General features: G+C 42.6%; 1 protein-coding gene across 1 annotated transcript in view; it reads right to left on the bottom strand.

The window, feature by feature from the left end:
* Positions 1-16067, bottom strand: part of LOC106574327 (partitioning defective 3 homolog B) — a 157243-nt gene that overhangs the window by 81177 nt on the left and 59999 nt on the right. The window contains exon 3 of the mRNA XM_082962407.1: positions 15730-15834. Within this exon, the coding sequence (XP_082818533.1) occupies positions 15730-15834 (105 nt within the window). The remainder of the gene's footprint in view (positions 1-15729; positions 15835-16067) is intronic.

Genomic DNA, 16067 nt, shown 5'->3' with positions numbered 1-16067 from the left:
TTTGGGTTTATGTGACATTATATGCTAGCTTGAAAAATGGGTGTCTGATTATTTCTGGCTGGGTACTCTGCTGACATAATCTAATGTTTTGCTTTCGTTGTAAAGCCTTTTTGAAATCGGACAGTGTGGTTAGATTAACGAGAGTCTTGTCTTTAAAATGGTGTAAAATAGTCATATGTTTGAGAAATTGAAGTAATAGCATTTCTAAGGTATTTGAATAACGCGCCACGGGATTCCACTGGCTGTTACGTAGGTGGGACGAAATCGTCCCACTGGCCCTAGAGAAGTTAACACCTGCTAATCTCTGTACGCGACATATAAACGTTTATTTGATGGGTTACTCTGCCCAGGATGTCTCTCTCACTCCATCTTGCTCTTTCCATCTATCCAGGTGTAAAAGCAGTCTCCCTCTCCCATGCCTGATCTCTTCCATCAACCACCGTGATGACGGAGTGCTCTCTCCGGTGTGTGCCCACTACACCCCACACGCATTCCATTTCTGACTGATGATTCTAAATTCACAAAACACGTCCACATGCAAACAGGCACTGTTTGCTAGCTGTGCGTTGTGACAGGCCTTATTTTTATTTATGAACACTCAGGGTAAACTCTTCACAAATCACGTGGTGCCCAGGAGAACAGGAGGGAAGTGTGTGCATGTGTCTGTGTCAATTTATGATGGGAGGGAGGAAAGAGGGGGGAAGAGAAAGACGGGGAGGGGGGAGAGAAAGACAGGGGGGGGGGGGGGGGGGGGCTTCATATATTTCTCAGATGTGACACAACACAGAGTCACAGACAAAAAAAAATTAAAATATGAATTTATCACAGCAACAGTGCAAACACATCACTAATGGTCACAATGTTTTCTCCACTACCCTTTTCCACCATCCACCTCCTCCCAAAAGTCCTTGTGAGAAGCTAATAAATCGGGTTCTTTTTACCCTGTGGCGAACGTAAGGCCAGCTGCTCCCCGCAATCACCCCTCTCCCTCATCCTTCCTTTTCCACGTTCACCCCCCGAGGGTCAGGGAGAGAAATGGAAGGAGTGATTAACCTGGAAACTGGCATGCTGGAGCAACCATGCACCTGTGGAGATCTTGTTGCTCGCTCTTCCATTCACACACTCACTTGTTCTCTTCTCTCTTTATAACACCATCTCTGTTATTATATTTCACTTCATTGTTTGCTGTCAATCAAGTCCACTTTTGTTAATCTCTCCTAATTTTTTTTAAATTACGGAAGCTTCCTTTCCTTAATTAATGAATGAATTACCACCGGCACACGCTTAGTGATTTAATAGACACTAAACCATCTCTTAATAGGCACACCTCCTCCATTAACAAAGCCTTGGACTAGCCAACTACGCTACTGATGTTTGCCGACTGGATGAGAGGGACAGAGGGAAAGAGAAGGAGGGAGGAAAGGGGGAGGAGGAGAGGATAAGAGAGACAGAAAAGGAAAGAGAAGGCGAAGAGGGAAAGAGGAGGAGAGGGAAAGATAGAATTAGAAAAAGATGGCGAGAGGAAGAGAGAGAAATAGGAGGTAGGAGAGAGCAGAAAAGGGAAAGCTGGGGAGAAAGGAAGATGGAAAGTAAAAGAGGGAATCGGGCTCAGCTTCATATAATGTTTGTTCCAACTTCACCTTGCAAGTAAGCCATGAGAACAATTAAACAGTGTCTTGGTGATATCAACCTCTGCAGTAGTGAGTGGGTGTCTGCTCTGTCAAGCTCACAGCAGTATAATACTAGTGAGTGTTTGGGACCCAAATATAGTGGAGTAGAAAAGAATCTGACTGATGCTCCACAGAATATTGCTTATTACTAACAGTACAGAACAAGTCGGCTGTTCCGGCAATTATGTTTTCAACAGGTCTTCTTTCATGCCACAACTCAAGGACGGACAGGGACAAGAAATCAGCACAGGCATTTCTAACATGCATTCCCCATACCGGTCCATTATTTTCCTCGAGACCCCATTTTTAGCCCGGCCCACTGGGCTAAAGATGGACCAGCCCATCTGGCATTTGCCTGAACTGCCCTTTGGCCAGTCTGTTTCTGCCACCACTCATAAGTGTCACAAATAGCAGATGAAATAAAGGCTTATAGTTGAGCCACTAGATTCCCTGTAGCCTCTGGTCGTCAACCCTGCTAATATCATCATTCCTTACAGTGTTGACCCAAGGCTCAATAAGCACTCTGTCCATTCATATCATAATACAGTCATGTGCAGTACATTTAGCCTACTGGCTTCACCATACTTACTGTTGCCATGGTGAGCAATCCCTCGCAGCTATCTATGGCTAGGAATTTCAAATCTTATAGAGCCTTCTAGAATCGCCAAGACAGAATTATGTTTTCTGATGGCTAAAACTATGGTTAAATCTGAAATGGCAACCTATTTGCTAAGTACTTTCTGTACAAAGGAAATGCACTATATGGAATAGAGTGCTGTTTTGTACCCTGGACTGTGGTTAACCTGTTGGGTCTAGGGGGCAGCATTTGCACGTCTGGATAAAAAAAATGTACCCGATTTAATCTGGTTACTAATCCTACCCAGTAACTAGAATATGCATATACTTATTATATATGGATAGAAAACACTCTAAAGTTTCCAAAACTGTTTGAATGGTGTCTGTGAGTATAACAGAACTCATTTGGCAGGCAAAACCCTGAGACATTTTCTGACAGGAAGTGGATACCTGATGTGTTGTATTGACTTTAAAGCTATCCCATTGAAAGACACAGGGGTTTAGGAATATTTTGGCACTTCCTATTGCTTCCACTAGATGTCACCAGCCTTTACAAAGTGTTTTGAGTCTTCTGGAGGGAGATCTGACCGAACAAGAGCCATGGAACGGTGATGTCCCATTAGACACCTGGCGCGCTACTTCATGTTGGGTACCCTCGTTCCAATACGTTATAAAAGGCTATGCATTCGTCCACCTTGAATATTATTCATGTTCTGGTTAAAAAAGGCCCTAATGATTTATGCTATACAACGTTTGACATGTTTGAACGAACGGAAATATATTTTTTCCCCTCGTTCATGACGAGAAGTCCGGCTGGCTTACATCATGTGCTAACGAGACGGAGATTTTTGGACATAAATGATGAGCTTTTTTGAACAAAACTACATTCGTTATGGACCTGTGATACCTGGAAGTGACATCTGATGAAGAGAATCAAAGGTAATGGATTATTTACATAGTATTTTCGATTTTAGATCTCCCCAACATGACGTCTAGTCTGTATCGCAACGCGTATTTTTCTGGGCACAGTGCTCAGATTATTGCAAAGTGTGATTTCCCAGTAAGGTTATTTTTAAATCTGGCAAGTTGATTGCGTTCAAAAGATGTAAATCTATAATTCTTTAAATGACAATATAATATTTTAACAATGTTTTCTAATTTTAATTATTTAATTTCTGACGCTGACTTGACTGCCGGTTATTGGAGGGAAACGATTTCCTCAACATCAATGCCATAGTAAAACGCTGTTTTTGTATATAAATATGAACTTGATAGAACTAAAAATGCATGCATTGTCTAACATAATGTCCTAGGAGTGTCATCTGATGGAGATTGTAAAAGGTTAGTGTATCATTTTAGCTGGTTTTATGGTTTTGGTGACCCTGTCTTTGACTTGACAAAACATTACACACAACTCTTGTAAATGTACTGTCCTAACATACTCTAAATTTATGCTTTCGCCGTAAAACCTTTTTGAAATCGTAAAACGTGGTTAGATTAAGGAGATGTTTATCTTTCAAATGGTGTAACATAGTTGTATTTTTGAAAAATTTGAATTTTGACATTTATTTGGATTCAAATTTGCCGCTCTTGAAATGCACCTGCTGTTGATGGAGTGCACCACAGGTGGCACGCTAGCGTCCCACCTAGCCCCAAGAGGTTTTAAACTTAAAACATGAAAATATAACATATATTTAAAAAAAATAATAATAATGTATGACAGAAGAGCATATAGAAAAATCACTGTTAGAAATGGTGAGATATGGTTATTTTTCAGCTGTTGAAGAGTATTGGCAAGCCTTTCATGCAAATCCATGATTTTCCTACATTTTGTGAAGCGTATGGTATTACCTGTCACATGTCAGGCTTACGGAAAGTCACAATAAAACCTCAAGTGGGCTATTCAGATGCATTACCGTCTAATCAAGAGATGTCCATTTATTAAGACAATCAATTAATTCGTACGGGCGGGTGGCGCCTGGTGTAAATTGATAGCGACGGATGACACAAAATAATGATGACGGTGTCAATGACCCATCAGAGACGACGCAGGTGCAGTTTCAGACGTTTAATTGCGGCGGGAACACGGTAAAGGATTTCGCCCCGTGCCTTTTGCTCCCTCCTCCAGTTAACCCCACAACCCCTGGCTCGGGTCCACGTGCTGCACAGAGCACGCACACACCTTCACACTCACCCGTCTCAGATAGAGATGGTTGATTTAAAGATAATTCGAGCGATTAGCGGGGCGGCTGGATGGGGGCGGGAACACGCAGCAGGGTACATTACAGTGCATTCGGAAAGTATTCAAACCCCTTGACTTTTTTCAAATGTTCTTACGTTACAGCCTTATTTTGAATTGGATTAAATAAAATGTTTATTCTCAATCTATACACAATAACGCATAATGACGAAGCAAAAACAAATGTATTAAAAAGTAATTTAAAACAGAAATACCTTATTTACATAAGTATTCAGACCCTTTGCTATGATAGTCGAAATTGAGCTCAGGTGCATTGATCATCCTTGAGATGTTTCTACAACTGGATTGGAGTCCAACTGTGGTAAATTCAATTGATTGGACATGGTGGTTTGTTAGAGAGGGATAGAGATAAAAGCCTGCACATGCATTAGCTCTCCTGGGAGGATGGGGCACCACCCTTGATGTAAAACCCTGTAACATTCCAACCAAATACGTTTAATGCCTTGTGGAATAATTCACTCGTTCAATATATCAAATGGCTATGGCAGGCTACAAATCTTTTTATTCTGCTGAAGCAAGACCACTATTTTTTTTTCATGAAATGTACATTTTCTAGTTCAGTCAAATTGATCTTAGCCATCTTAAGTGTTTACTTTGCAACTCAATAGATGCTAGTCAGCCGGCAATGTCCCATACGTTGGATGTCCTAATCAATCTAAAACATTTTTGAAGCCACATAATCCAAAAGAAAAGGCAACGTCTAATATTCTTTTCTAAAATGAAATGTTCACAATTCACTAATTATTCTTTTGATTCGCGCGTTTCAATGCGATTGAACCGAATAGCTTGAGTGAATCATATGAATCGTTCAAAATAGAATATCGACTTTGAATGGCATTATTCGCAAGTGTCGGTGATACGGTTGTTGGGACATGACATGAAGAAAACATTAATAGCCTACATGCTTATAATAGCTAAACAGTTAACTACAGGGTACCTAGTAAGTCTGTACTCTATCAATTTTTATAGGCTATGCCTACCTGCTGCTGCAATGTCCAACTGTCTCTCTCTCCTTGAGCAGCAGCTCACACATTTCGCACATATGCAGGTCATTCGAGCAAACATGCAGACGCGCTAAAGTTGAATTCCGATTCTGGCTGATATGTGGATTTTTATTTGAATGATTCAAAATATATATTTTAACTGTGCCTAAATAAATTACATTAACAGAAATTATGAAATTTCCATTACTTTTCCAAAACATTTAGGATTTGATCCTTTTCAAGAACACCATTTTAAAAGTCCATGACTTTTCCAGGATTTTCATGACCGTATGAACCCTGATAAAAAAAAACATGGTGTTAGCCACTCCACAATACAAATGTTCGTACATTTTTTTCGTACATTTTTTCCCCCCACTGCCGTCGAAGGTTTGCACAGTAGGGGCTAAATTAATACTTTTGTTATCTTTGATAGGAAAGACTTTAGGTGGTGGGCTCTAACAATACATTTTTTTTAAAAGACCTAGACGTCTCAAAAGCCTGGAATTTCAGTTAAACACAAATAAATCAATCCATTTTTATAAATGGCAATTGAATTACAATAAATGGTTATAGACATGTCTGGATTGTGATACTGGTTTAATTTGAGCTCATATTCATCACTACTTATTTTTACATGTGTAGAAGAATATTACTCATCAGATGCCAGTCAAATACTGCCATCTGTGCAAACTGAATGGATTGAACAACTCTCACAAAGCCCAATGTAGCCAACGTCACTGGCTAATCAACAAGTCTTGCATGGTGCCTATTTCCTGAAATCAGTCTTCATTCAATTAACTTTTTCTGTGACTCACAAATCTATACTTTTCATGGAATCAGAGAAGCTTTAGCTTTCGTTGAAATGGGTTTGTCAATAAGCTTTTCATAGGACTGAGAGCGATGCATCCGAATGATTATCCTTGGAATAATACATAGGCTATATCCTTCTCCGTTTCCTGAGTTTTTACCACAATTCCAAATTAGATCCATTCAACCTCCCCATTCCCTTCATCAGATCCATTCCAAACCTAAACCAACATTCACATATACTCATAGACTGCATCCCAAATTGCTCCCCATTCCCTAAATAGCGCACTACAAATGACCAGAGGCCTATAGGCCATGGTCATAATGTGTGTACTAAATAAGCAATATGGTGCCATTTGGGACGCAGACATGGATGAGCCCATACATATGATCACGTATGAACGACACCAATGCTTTACCATTGATATATGCAAGAATGACATCGGTCGAGACATCCACACCCCCATTTACAAAGCCCACATCCCAAATGGCACCATATTCCCTATAAAGTGCACTACTAATAACCAGAGCCTTATGGTATGGGCCCTGGTCAAAAGTAACGCACTAAATAGGAAATAGGGTACCACAGTGTAAACGGAGCTGGGCCCCTTTAACTTATACACTCAGCAATTAAAAAGGCAAATTAGTCAAGATGGATTGAATCATTAGTTATTTTTTATCAAAAATTTCCCATGAAATTAGATGTCTCATTTGGCAGCGTTTGGTGGTGTGGGTGTGTTTCCTTTTTGAAGAGTGGATGTCCATATGGGTTAGGGGTTGTGTGTGCGTGTGTATGTGTAATAAGGAGTGACAGTCCGTTCATGAGGACGGCTATGCTCCCTGGGTTTAATTACAGTGGTTGACAAGACCATCACACGAGAAGGGAAAGACAGTGAGTGTACACACACACACACACACACCACCACACACACACACACACCACACACACACACACACACACCACACCACATGTATGCACGCATGCACACAGAACTTCAAGCCATTTCTGTTAAGTCCATCTATACAAATTGCTAATATAGTACAGCAACATAAAGCATAGTGCACTTACTAAATCCTACTTATTACCAGCAAAATTATAGACTTCCTAAGTGCCTATAGACGTATGGCCTACAGAAAACGTGCTACCATGTAGTTCCATTTGAATGATGCACTATCCCAATCCTCAATGATTATGACAGGACTTCAATATGGAGAGCCGGAGACTTCGAGAGTAGGCTAATTGCTGTGATAATGTAGCCTTTCTGGTGGTTGAATGCAGTGAATGACAGGTCTACCTGGGTAAATGACTGTCTGGGAGAGGTAAAGTGCTGCCACCAGTTATTACGAGGAGTAGAGAGGCTTTCTAGTTGTGTTCTGCTAACGTGGTGCATATCCCCTTACATTGAGAGACTGACTATTTTCACATCATCATGGGCACTCATCAGGAACGGAGGGCTGATTATGGGGATTAGTCATACAGAGAGAGTAGAGAGCTGGAGCTCTGATTAGCACAAAAAGGTTCTGTCAAGAGAGGGTGTGGGTGTGTGTGGGGGGAGGGGGTGCGTGCGTATATGGGTGCTTCAAAAAAAGTGAGACCTATAAGTAGGGCAGGGCGATTCATTTGAATTGATGTTTTTGCACGATATTGCAAATGCCTTGTCTGCTTGTTCTCATGTTGTATTTTTGGTCTCGTCTCCTTCGCACCTTCCCATTTACACCAGAGATCTGTACATAATGACGAGTTGTACATCGCCGCCCTAACAATGGGAGTCGTTGTCCCAAAGGCGGAAAGGCAGGCGACAAGCTTAGGTCCAAAATAAGGCCAAAGAAGCGCATTGGCCTTTTTTGGACCAATTTTAGCAAGAGGTTTGCTTCGCGTCTTCCTCTATGGTTTGCACACACACCAAGCCCCTCCCCCACCCCCAACAAAGTTGAGAGATCACATCTTCCACTCTGACAAGTGGTTTCAACTTGCTACGGATGTGTTCATAACAATTCAACCTTGTTAATTAGAGGTTTGTAACCGAGGACAGACAATTTTTTTACGAGCTGTGGTTCAGCACTCGACGGTCCCATTCTGTGAGCTTGTGTGGCCTACGACTTCGTGGCTGAGCCATTGTTGCTCCAAGACGTTTCCACTTAATAACAGCACTTACAGTTGAGCGGGGCAGCTCTAGCAAATCTGACAAACTAACTTGTTGGAAAGATGGCATCCTATGACGGTGCCACGTTGAAAGTCACTGAGCTCTTCAGTACAGGCCATTTTACTGCCAATGTTTGTCTATGGAGATTGGATGGCTGTGTGCTTGATTTTATACACCTGTCAGCAACGGGTGTGGCTAAAATAGCCAAATCCACAAATTTGAAGGGGTGTCCACATACTTTTAGTTCAGATCCAAGTTAGCTAAACTTGAAATATAAAGATTAGCTGGCTAATCACTAGCAAGTGGGCTTGAGAGATTGTTGATGAGACCTGTGTTAATTTTGTAAAGCCTACTACAAGAAGTCAGTCATTAGTGAATTTACATTATGCATGGTTCTTGTTACATTTGTAACAAAAAAGGGCATCATAGACTTGAAAGCCAGATCAACGATTATTGCCCAAGATTATTGCTATTTTGTACATGTTTCTGCCACCGTCTCTTATGACCGAAAATAGCTTCTAGAAATCAGGACAGCGATTATTCACCTCGTATTGAAAGACAGTTTTTTTCTTAAACGAGCCGGACGAGAGGGATTTACTCCAAACACCCAACAAGACCCTCATCCCTGTCATTTGCAGGAGAAAGAGACGGAAATATAGAGAACGAAGGTTGGGGTGCCTTGTAAGTATCCGGTGTTGGCGAGTGGGTAATTTGCTTTTACCATCGGTCCTATTAGCCAACATACAATCAGCTGTATGCTATTCATGTCATCATTCTGCCACGACTCGGTGAAACATAAGAAATTACAGTTTTTAATGTCCTGTTGGTAGGCTATATGTGCTTGTAGTTCGTCAAGATAGAACAGCGGCCTCTGGTAAGACAAGGGGTGGCATTGGTCTATGTATATTTATAAACAACAACAACTGGTGCACGATATCCAAGGAAGTCTCAGGGTTTTGCTAACCTGAGGTAGAGCATCTCATGATAAGCTGTTGGCCACACTATTTACCAAGAGAGTTTTCATCTATATTCCTCGTAGCTGTATATTTACGACCACAAACCGATGCTGGCAATAAGACAGCACTCAATGAGCTGTATACGGCCACAAGCAAACAGGGAAACGCTCATCCAGATGTGGCGCTCCTAGTGGCCAGGGACTTTAATGCAGGGAAACTTAAATCCGTTTACCTAATTTCTACCAGCATGTTAAATATGCAAGCAGAGGGGAGAGAAAAAAAATAAAAAAAAATAAAAAAAATTAAAACAAGTTTTTGTTTAACTCTAGACCACCTTTCCTCCACACACACAGAGATGGGTACAAAGCTCTCCCTCGCCCTCCATTTGGCAAATCTGACCATAATTCGATCCTCCTGATTCCTGCATACAAGCAAAGAACTATAGCAGGAAGCACCAGTGACTCGTCAAGAAAGAAGTGGTCAGATGAAGCAGATGCTAAGCTTCAGGACTGTTTTGCAAGCACAGACTGGAATATGTTCCGGGATTCTTCCGATAGCATTGAGGAGTACACGACATCAGTCACCGGCTTCACCAACAAGTGCATTGATGATGTCGTCCCCACAGTGACTGTACGTACATACCACAATCAGAAGCCATGGATAACAGGCAACATTCGCACTGAGCTAAAGGGTAGAGCTGCCGCTTTCAAGGAGCGGGACTCCAAACCGGAAGCTAAAAAGAAATCCCGCTATGCTCTACGACAAACCATCAAACAGGTAGAGCATCAATACAGGACTAAGATCGAATCGTACAACACCGTCTCCGACGCTCGTCGGATGTGGCAGGGCTTGCTAACTATTACACACTACAAAAAGGTAAGCACATCCACGAGCTACCCAGTGACACAAGCCTACCAGATGAGCTAAATTACTTCTTTCCTCACTTCAAGGCAAGTAACACTGAAACATGCATGAGAGCATCAGCTGTTCCAGATGACTGTGTGATCATGCTCTCCGTATCCGATGTGAGTGAGACCTTTAAACAGGTCAACATTCACAAGACTGCAGTGCCAGACGGATTACCAGGACTTGAACTCCGAGCACACGCTGACCAACTAGCAAGTGTCTTCACTGACATTTTCAAACTCTCCATGTCCAAGTCTGTAATACCAACATGTTTCAAGCAGACCACCATAGTCCCTGTGCCAAAGAACACTAAGGTAACCTGCCTAAATGACCACTGACCCATTGCACTCACGTCTGTAGCCATGAAGTGTTTTGAAAAGGCTGGTCATGCCCCACATCAACATCATTATGCCAGAAACCCTAGACCCGCTCCAATTTGCATACTGCCCCAACAGATCCACAAATGATGCAATCTCTATTCAACTCCACACTTCCCTTTCCAACCTGGACAAAAGGGACACCTATGTGAGAATGCTATTCATTGACTACAGCTCAGCGTTCAACACCATAGTGCCCTCAAAGCTCATCACTAAGCTAAGGACCCTGGGACTAAACACCTCCCTCTGCAACTGGATCCTGGACTTCCTGACGGGCCGCACTCAGGTGGTAAGGGTAGGCAACAACACATCTGCCATGCTAATCCTCAACACAGGGGCCTCTAAGGGGTGCGTGCTCAGTCCCCTTCTGTAATCCCTGTTCACTCATGACTGCATGGCCAGGCACAACTCCAACACCATCATTAAGTTTGCCGATGACACAACATAACCAACAACGACGAGACAGCATATAGGGAGGAGGTCAGAGACCTGGCCGTGTGGTGCCAGGACAACAACCTCTCCCTCAACGTGATCAAAACAAAGGAAATTATTGTGGGCTACAGGAAAAGGAGGACCGAGCACGCCCCCATTCTCATCGATGTGGCTGTAGTGGAGCAGGTTGAGAGCTTCAAGTTCCTTGGTGTCCACATCACCAACAAACTATCATGGTCCACGCACACACAGACAGTAGTGAAGAGGGCAAGACAAAACCTATTCCTCCTCAGGAGACTGAAAAGATTTGGCATGGGTCCTCAGATCCTCAAAATGTTCTACAACTGCACCATCGAGAGCATCCTGACTCGTTGCATCACTGCCTGGTATGGCAACTGCTCGGCCACCGACCGCAAGCGTTGTGCGTACGGCCCAGTACATCACCGGGGCCAAGCTTCCTGCCATCCAGGACCTCTATACCAGGCGTTGTCAGAGGAAGGCCCTAAAAATTGTCAAAGACTCCAGCCACCCTAGTCATAGACTGTTCTCTCTGCTACCGCACGGCAATCAGTACCAGAGCGCCAAGTCTTGGTTCAAAAGGCTTCTCAACAGCTTATACCCCCAAGCCATAAGACTCTTGAACACCTAATGAAATGGCTACGCAGACTATGTGCATTGCCCCCCCCCCCCCCCCCCCCCCTCCCTCCACACTGCTGCTATTCTCTGTTTATTATCTTTGCACAGTCACTGTAACTCTACATACATATTACCTCAATTACCTTGACTTATCGGTGCCCCCCCACATTGACTCCGTACCGGTACCCCCCCATAGCCTTGCCATTTTTATTTTACTGCTGCTATTTATTTGTTACTTTTATTTCTTATTTTTTTTACTTAACACGTATTTTTCTTAAAACTGCATTGTTGGATAAGGGCTTGTAAATAGTCATTTCACTGTAAGGTCTACACCTGTTGTATTCGGTGCATGTGACAAATAACAGTTGATTTGATGATTTAATAGAATGAATATATAATGTTATTCTTTATGGATACCACCAAAGCCTAAACCACTACCTCCCTCCTGGGCCCTGCTTCTGTTACTATAGTCACTGAGATAAACTGCTGTGGGACATTGTTGGATGGGTGGTAAAGCTGTAAGTATTTAAATGACTGAGCAGGTAGCTACCTCCTCTCTGTGGTGTGGCCCAAGCCCCTTGGTGCTCCGGGGGGCCACATATACAGCCGCCCTCCACCCTCCCTTCTGCATTCCCCTCATCATTTATCAGGCAGGCCTGAATATTCATGAGGAGACTTGTGGCCGGTGTTCCTGACTTGGGGGTTAATGGAGCCTCTGGCGTGTGTGTGTACTGTAATCAAATCACTCCTGCCCCTCATCTCCCCCCTCATCAACCACCAGTGGAGCGGGAGCTACGCTACACACATACAGCACTATGCTAACCTGCTAGCCCACGGCTCCACAGGTAGGAGAGCCTCGGATGTTAAGGGCTCGCTAGTCGCGACGCTAGCAGACAAATAGACGACGGTTATCTACCATTAACATCTGTGGCTAACGTGGCACACATACTGTGCGGTGGACGATCTCACAATGGGCGCCTCATAGATCATTAATGGAGAGGGGAGTGCTGCTGGGAATGAGGACAAAAGCGATAAAGATAACTTTTTTCATCACAGAGAGGAGTAATAAACCATTGACATGGGCTGCGTTCCAAATGGCACTCTATTCCTTGGTAGAGCATTACTTTCAACCAGGGCCCATAGGGTTTTTGTCAAAAGTACTTTCGAGTTTTATTAGTCATATGTACAGGATATGCATGATATACATCGTCCAACGAAATGCTTACTTGCAGGTTCCTTCTCGACAATGTAAAACCAATAATAATAAAATGTAAGAATACAAACAAAGTAAAATGGCAGTAAATTTATAGTCAAATATTTACAAGTGTATTGGGTAGGGAAGGGGATGGGGCAAGTGAATAAATTGAGCCGTATAACAGGAGTATGGTAGCAGCAGTTGTGATGTGTGTGTAGCATGAATGTACTGCTACTGAGTGTACAAAACACTAGGAACACCTGCAATTCCCATGACCTAGATTGCCCCAGGTGAAAGCTATGATCCCTTATTGATGACACTTGTTATATCCACTTCATATCAGTGTGTATGAAGGGGAAGAGACAGGTTAAAAAAGGATTGTTAAGCATTGAGACATGAATTGTGTGTGTGCCATTCAGAGAGTGAATGTGCAAGACAAAATATTTAAATGCCTTTGAACGCAGCATGGTAGTAGGTGCCAGGCGCACCAGTTTGAGTGTCAAGAACTACAACGCTACTGGGTTTTTCATGCTCAACATTTTCCCATGTGTATCAAGAATGGTCCACCACCCAAAGGACATCCAGCCAACTTGACACAACTGTGGGAAGTATTGGAGTCAACGTGGGCCAGTGTCCCTGTGGAACAGTTGACACCTTGTAGAGTCCATGCCCTGACGAATTGAGGCTGTTTTGAGGGTAAAAGGGGGTGCAACTCAATATTTGAAAGACGTTCATAATATTTTGTACACTCAGTGTACATGTGTGCGTATGTCTGTGCGCTTGTTTGCATGAGTGAGTGAACGTATGCTAAGATGCAGAGAATCAGACAGGTGGTCAGTTCAGGTGTTCAGCAGTCTGATGGCTTTTAAATAGTAGTGCACTATATAGGAAATAGGGTGCAATTTGGGACAAATCCATAGTCACAGAAAGACATAATATGTAATCAAGCTTAATTACATAAGGTGTCTCAGAGTAGGATTGCTGATCTAGGATCAGTTTTGTCTTTTCGATCATAATGAATAAGATTGCATTGACATGAGGAACCGTATCCTAGATCAGCACTCAAACTTTGAGATGCCTTTCTGTAAGGGACAACACTATTGGCAGAATGACTAGGAGGCTTCGAGTGTTTTTAACAGTAAAGCAAGTGCATGCTTGCTATGCTATCCCGCTTATAATGTGCTAAACAATAGAACACAAACAACCCTCAATGAAAAATGTGATGAGGAGTCAATAGGTTACAGCACACAGAAAGCTTTCAAGTCATCACCTAGGCGCTTACCGTGGCTTACACATGGATATCCTCTAGTACTAATAGCAAAAGCACATATAACACCAACAGTAACAGCATGTTTAGAGTTTTACATTTGGTCTACTATAACGAGAATGTTATAGTAGACCATCCAAGCTTTTACCGACATTCGGTTATGGCGTAATATCGCTCAACCCTCCTCTCACTCATAAACAAGGCCTTGTAAAACAATGATTTAACACGAATCCCCCTAGCTTTTACATTTACTTTATGTTAGTATTCTCATCTTTTATTATTGTTGTTGCGTTGTCGAGAAGGAACCTGCAAGTAAGCACTTCGTTGGACGGTGTATCCCCGACATACAACTAATAAAACTTGAAACGAACATCTCGATAAAAATGACCACAGAGCATATCACAAAAGAAATACGTTTTTTTTTTTTTTTTACCCCCTTGCCCCTTCAATATTCAGAACTAACTATACTTTCATATTCAATCCTGGAGGCAAAGGACAAGTACAGTGCGTTACACTCGCCCAGTAAGTTTTAAACATAAATTGTTATTGCAGAACACCGCACCGCCACCGAATTAACATGAATATTCCATTTGGTATTCTGTTCTTGCTGAGTAAGTGTTGGTAATTTATCATTCTATTCTGCTTCCCGCTTTATGAAAATGGATTACAAGCAGTTATTAGCACATCTTAGTAATGCATAATTCCAAATTAGGAGGAAATGTAAAACCATATCCATTTTCTTTCTTCCTAGAAAGTGGAGCAGTTTGTGTGGGTGGGTAGGTTCGTGCGTACACAGCAGGTGAAGGAGACCACACAGGAAAGGCATGATACCCTAACAATGGTTGCCCATCCTCTGACTCTCACACCAAACCATTGATCCCTATCTGAGGAACTTCCCTTTCCTCATGGCTCAGTTGTTTCAGAGTGAAAAAGAAAAAGCATGAACAAGATTAACTGCAAAACACTAAGTGATAATAACTAAACCCTGCCTCTCAGTGAGATGTATGATGCAATCCATCATGAACCAACCAACCACTGTCAGACAGACCAGATAACCAAGTCCACAGAGTCGTCCGCACACGCTACAGTCATAGTTCACAAATTACTGTATGTACGTACATGGTATGGCTTCTTTGCCTCTGTTTGAAAGCCAGTAATTAATTTCTGCGTCTCGCTGTCATCCCTTTATGACACTTACACTGAAAGAAGGGAGGTAATCATGATCAAGGTGTTTAGGCAATGAGAGATATGACCACTTTCTCCAACCCAGTCTGTGAGAGGTTACATGTGTGTTGCATTAATACCAGGCACTGAGTTGTACTACTCTGCTCACCTGCTCCTGGGTGAAGTGTACCCTAGGTACAGATCTAGGATCAACTTCCCCTTCCACACTCATAACCTTAACCATTAGTGGGGAAAACACATAACTGACCAAAGATCAGAGTCTAGGTCAGACACAGGCTCCACCAGACGTAGATATTCTCATGATGTATATTAATGTTGACATCATTGGGCCTTACCTTGTCTCGGTCCTCCACCAGGTCAGTAAGCAGGTCATCCAGGTCCAAGATGTCCCCTTCACAGTACTCCATGTGGTGGGTCCGAACCAGGAAGTCCTCCCCATTCTGGTAGGTACACAGAAAACATGGACACATTAGCATGATAAGAACCTGATTGGGTGGTTATTGGGTAAAAACACACTGTTTGGTCCTGTATGGCTCAGTTGGTAGATCATGGCGCTTGTAACGACAGGTTTGTGGATTTGATTCCCGGGGCCACCCATGCGTAAAATGTATGCACACATGACTGAGTCACTTTGGATAAAAGCATCTGCTAATTGGTATACAATTACACTTCT

The sequence above is a fragment of the Salmo salar genome, chromosome 16 (assembly GCF_965601325.2).
Source record: "Salmo salar chromosome 16, fSalSal1, whole genome shotgun sequence".
In the NCBI taxonomy this organism is placed as follows: domain Eukaryota; kingdom Metazoa; phylum Chordata; class Actinopteri; order Salmoniformes; family Salmonidae; genus Salmo; species Salmo salar.
Note: the sequence above shows the minus strand (reverse complement) of the source record. Positions and strands in the feature narration are given on the sequence as shown.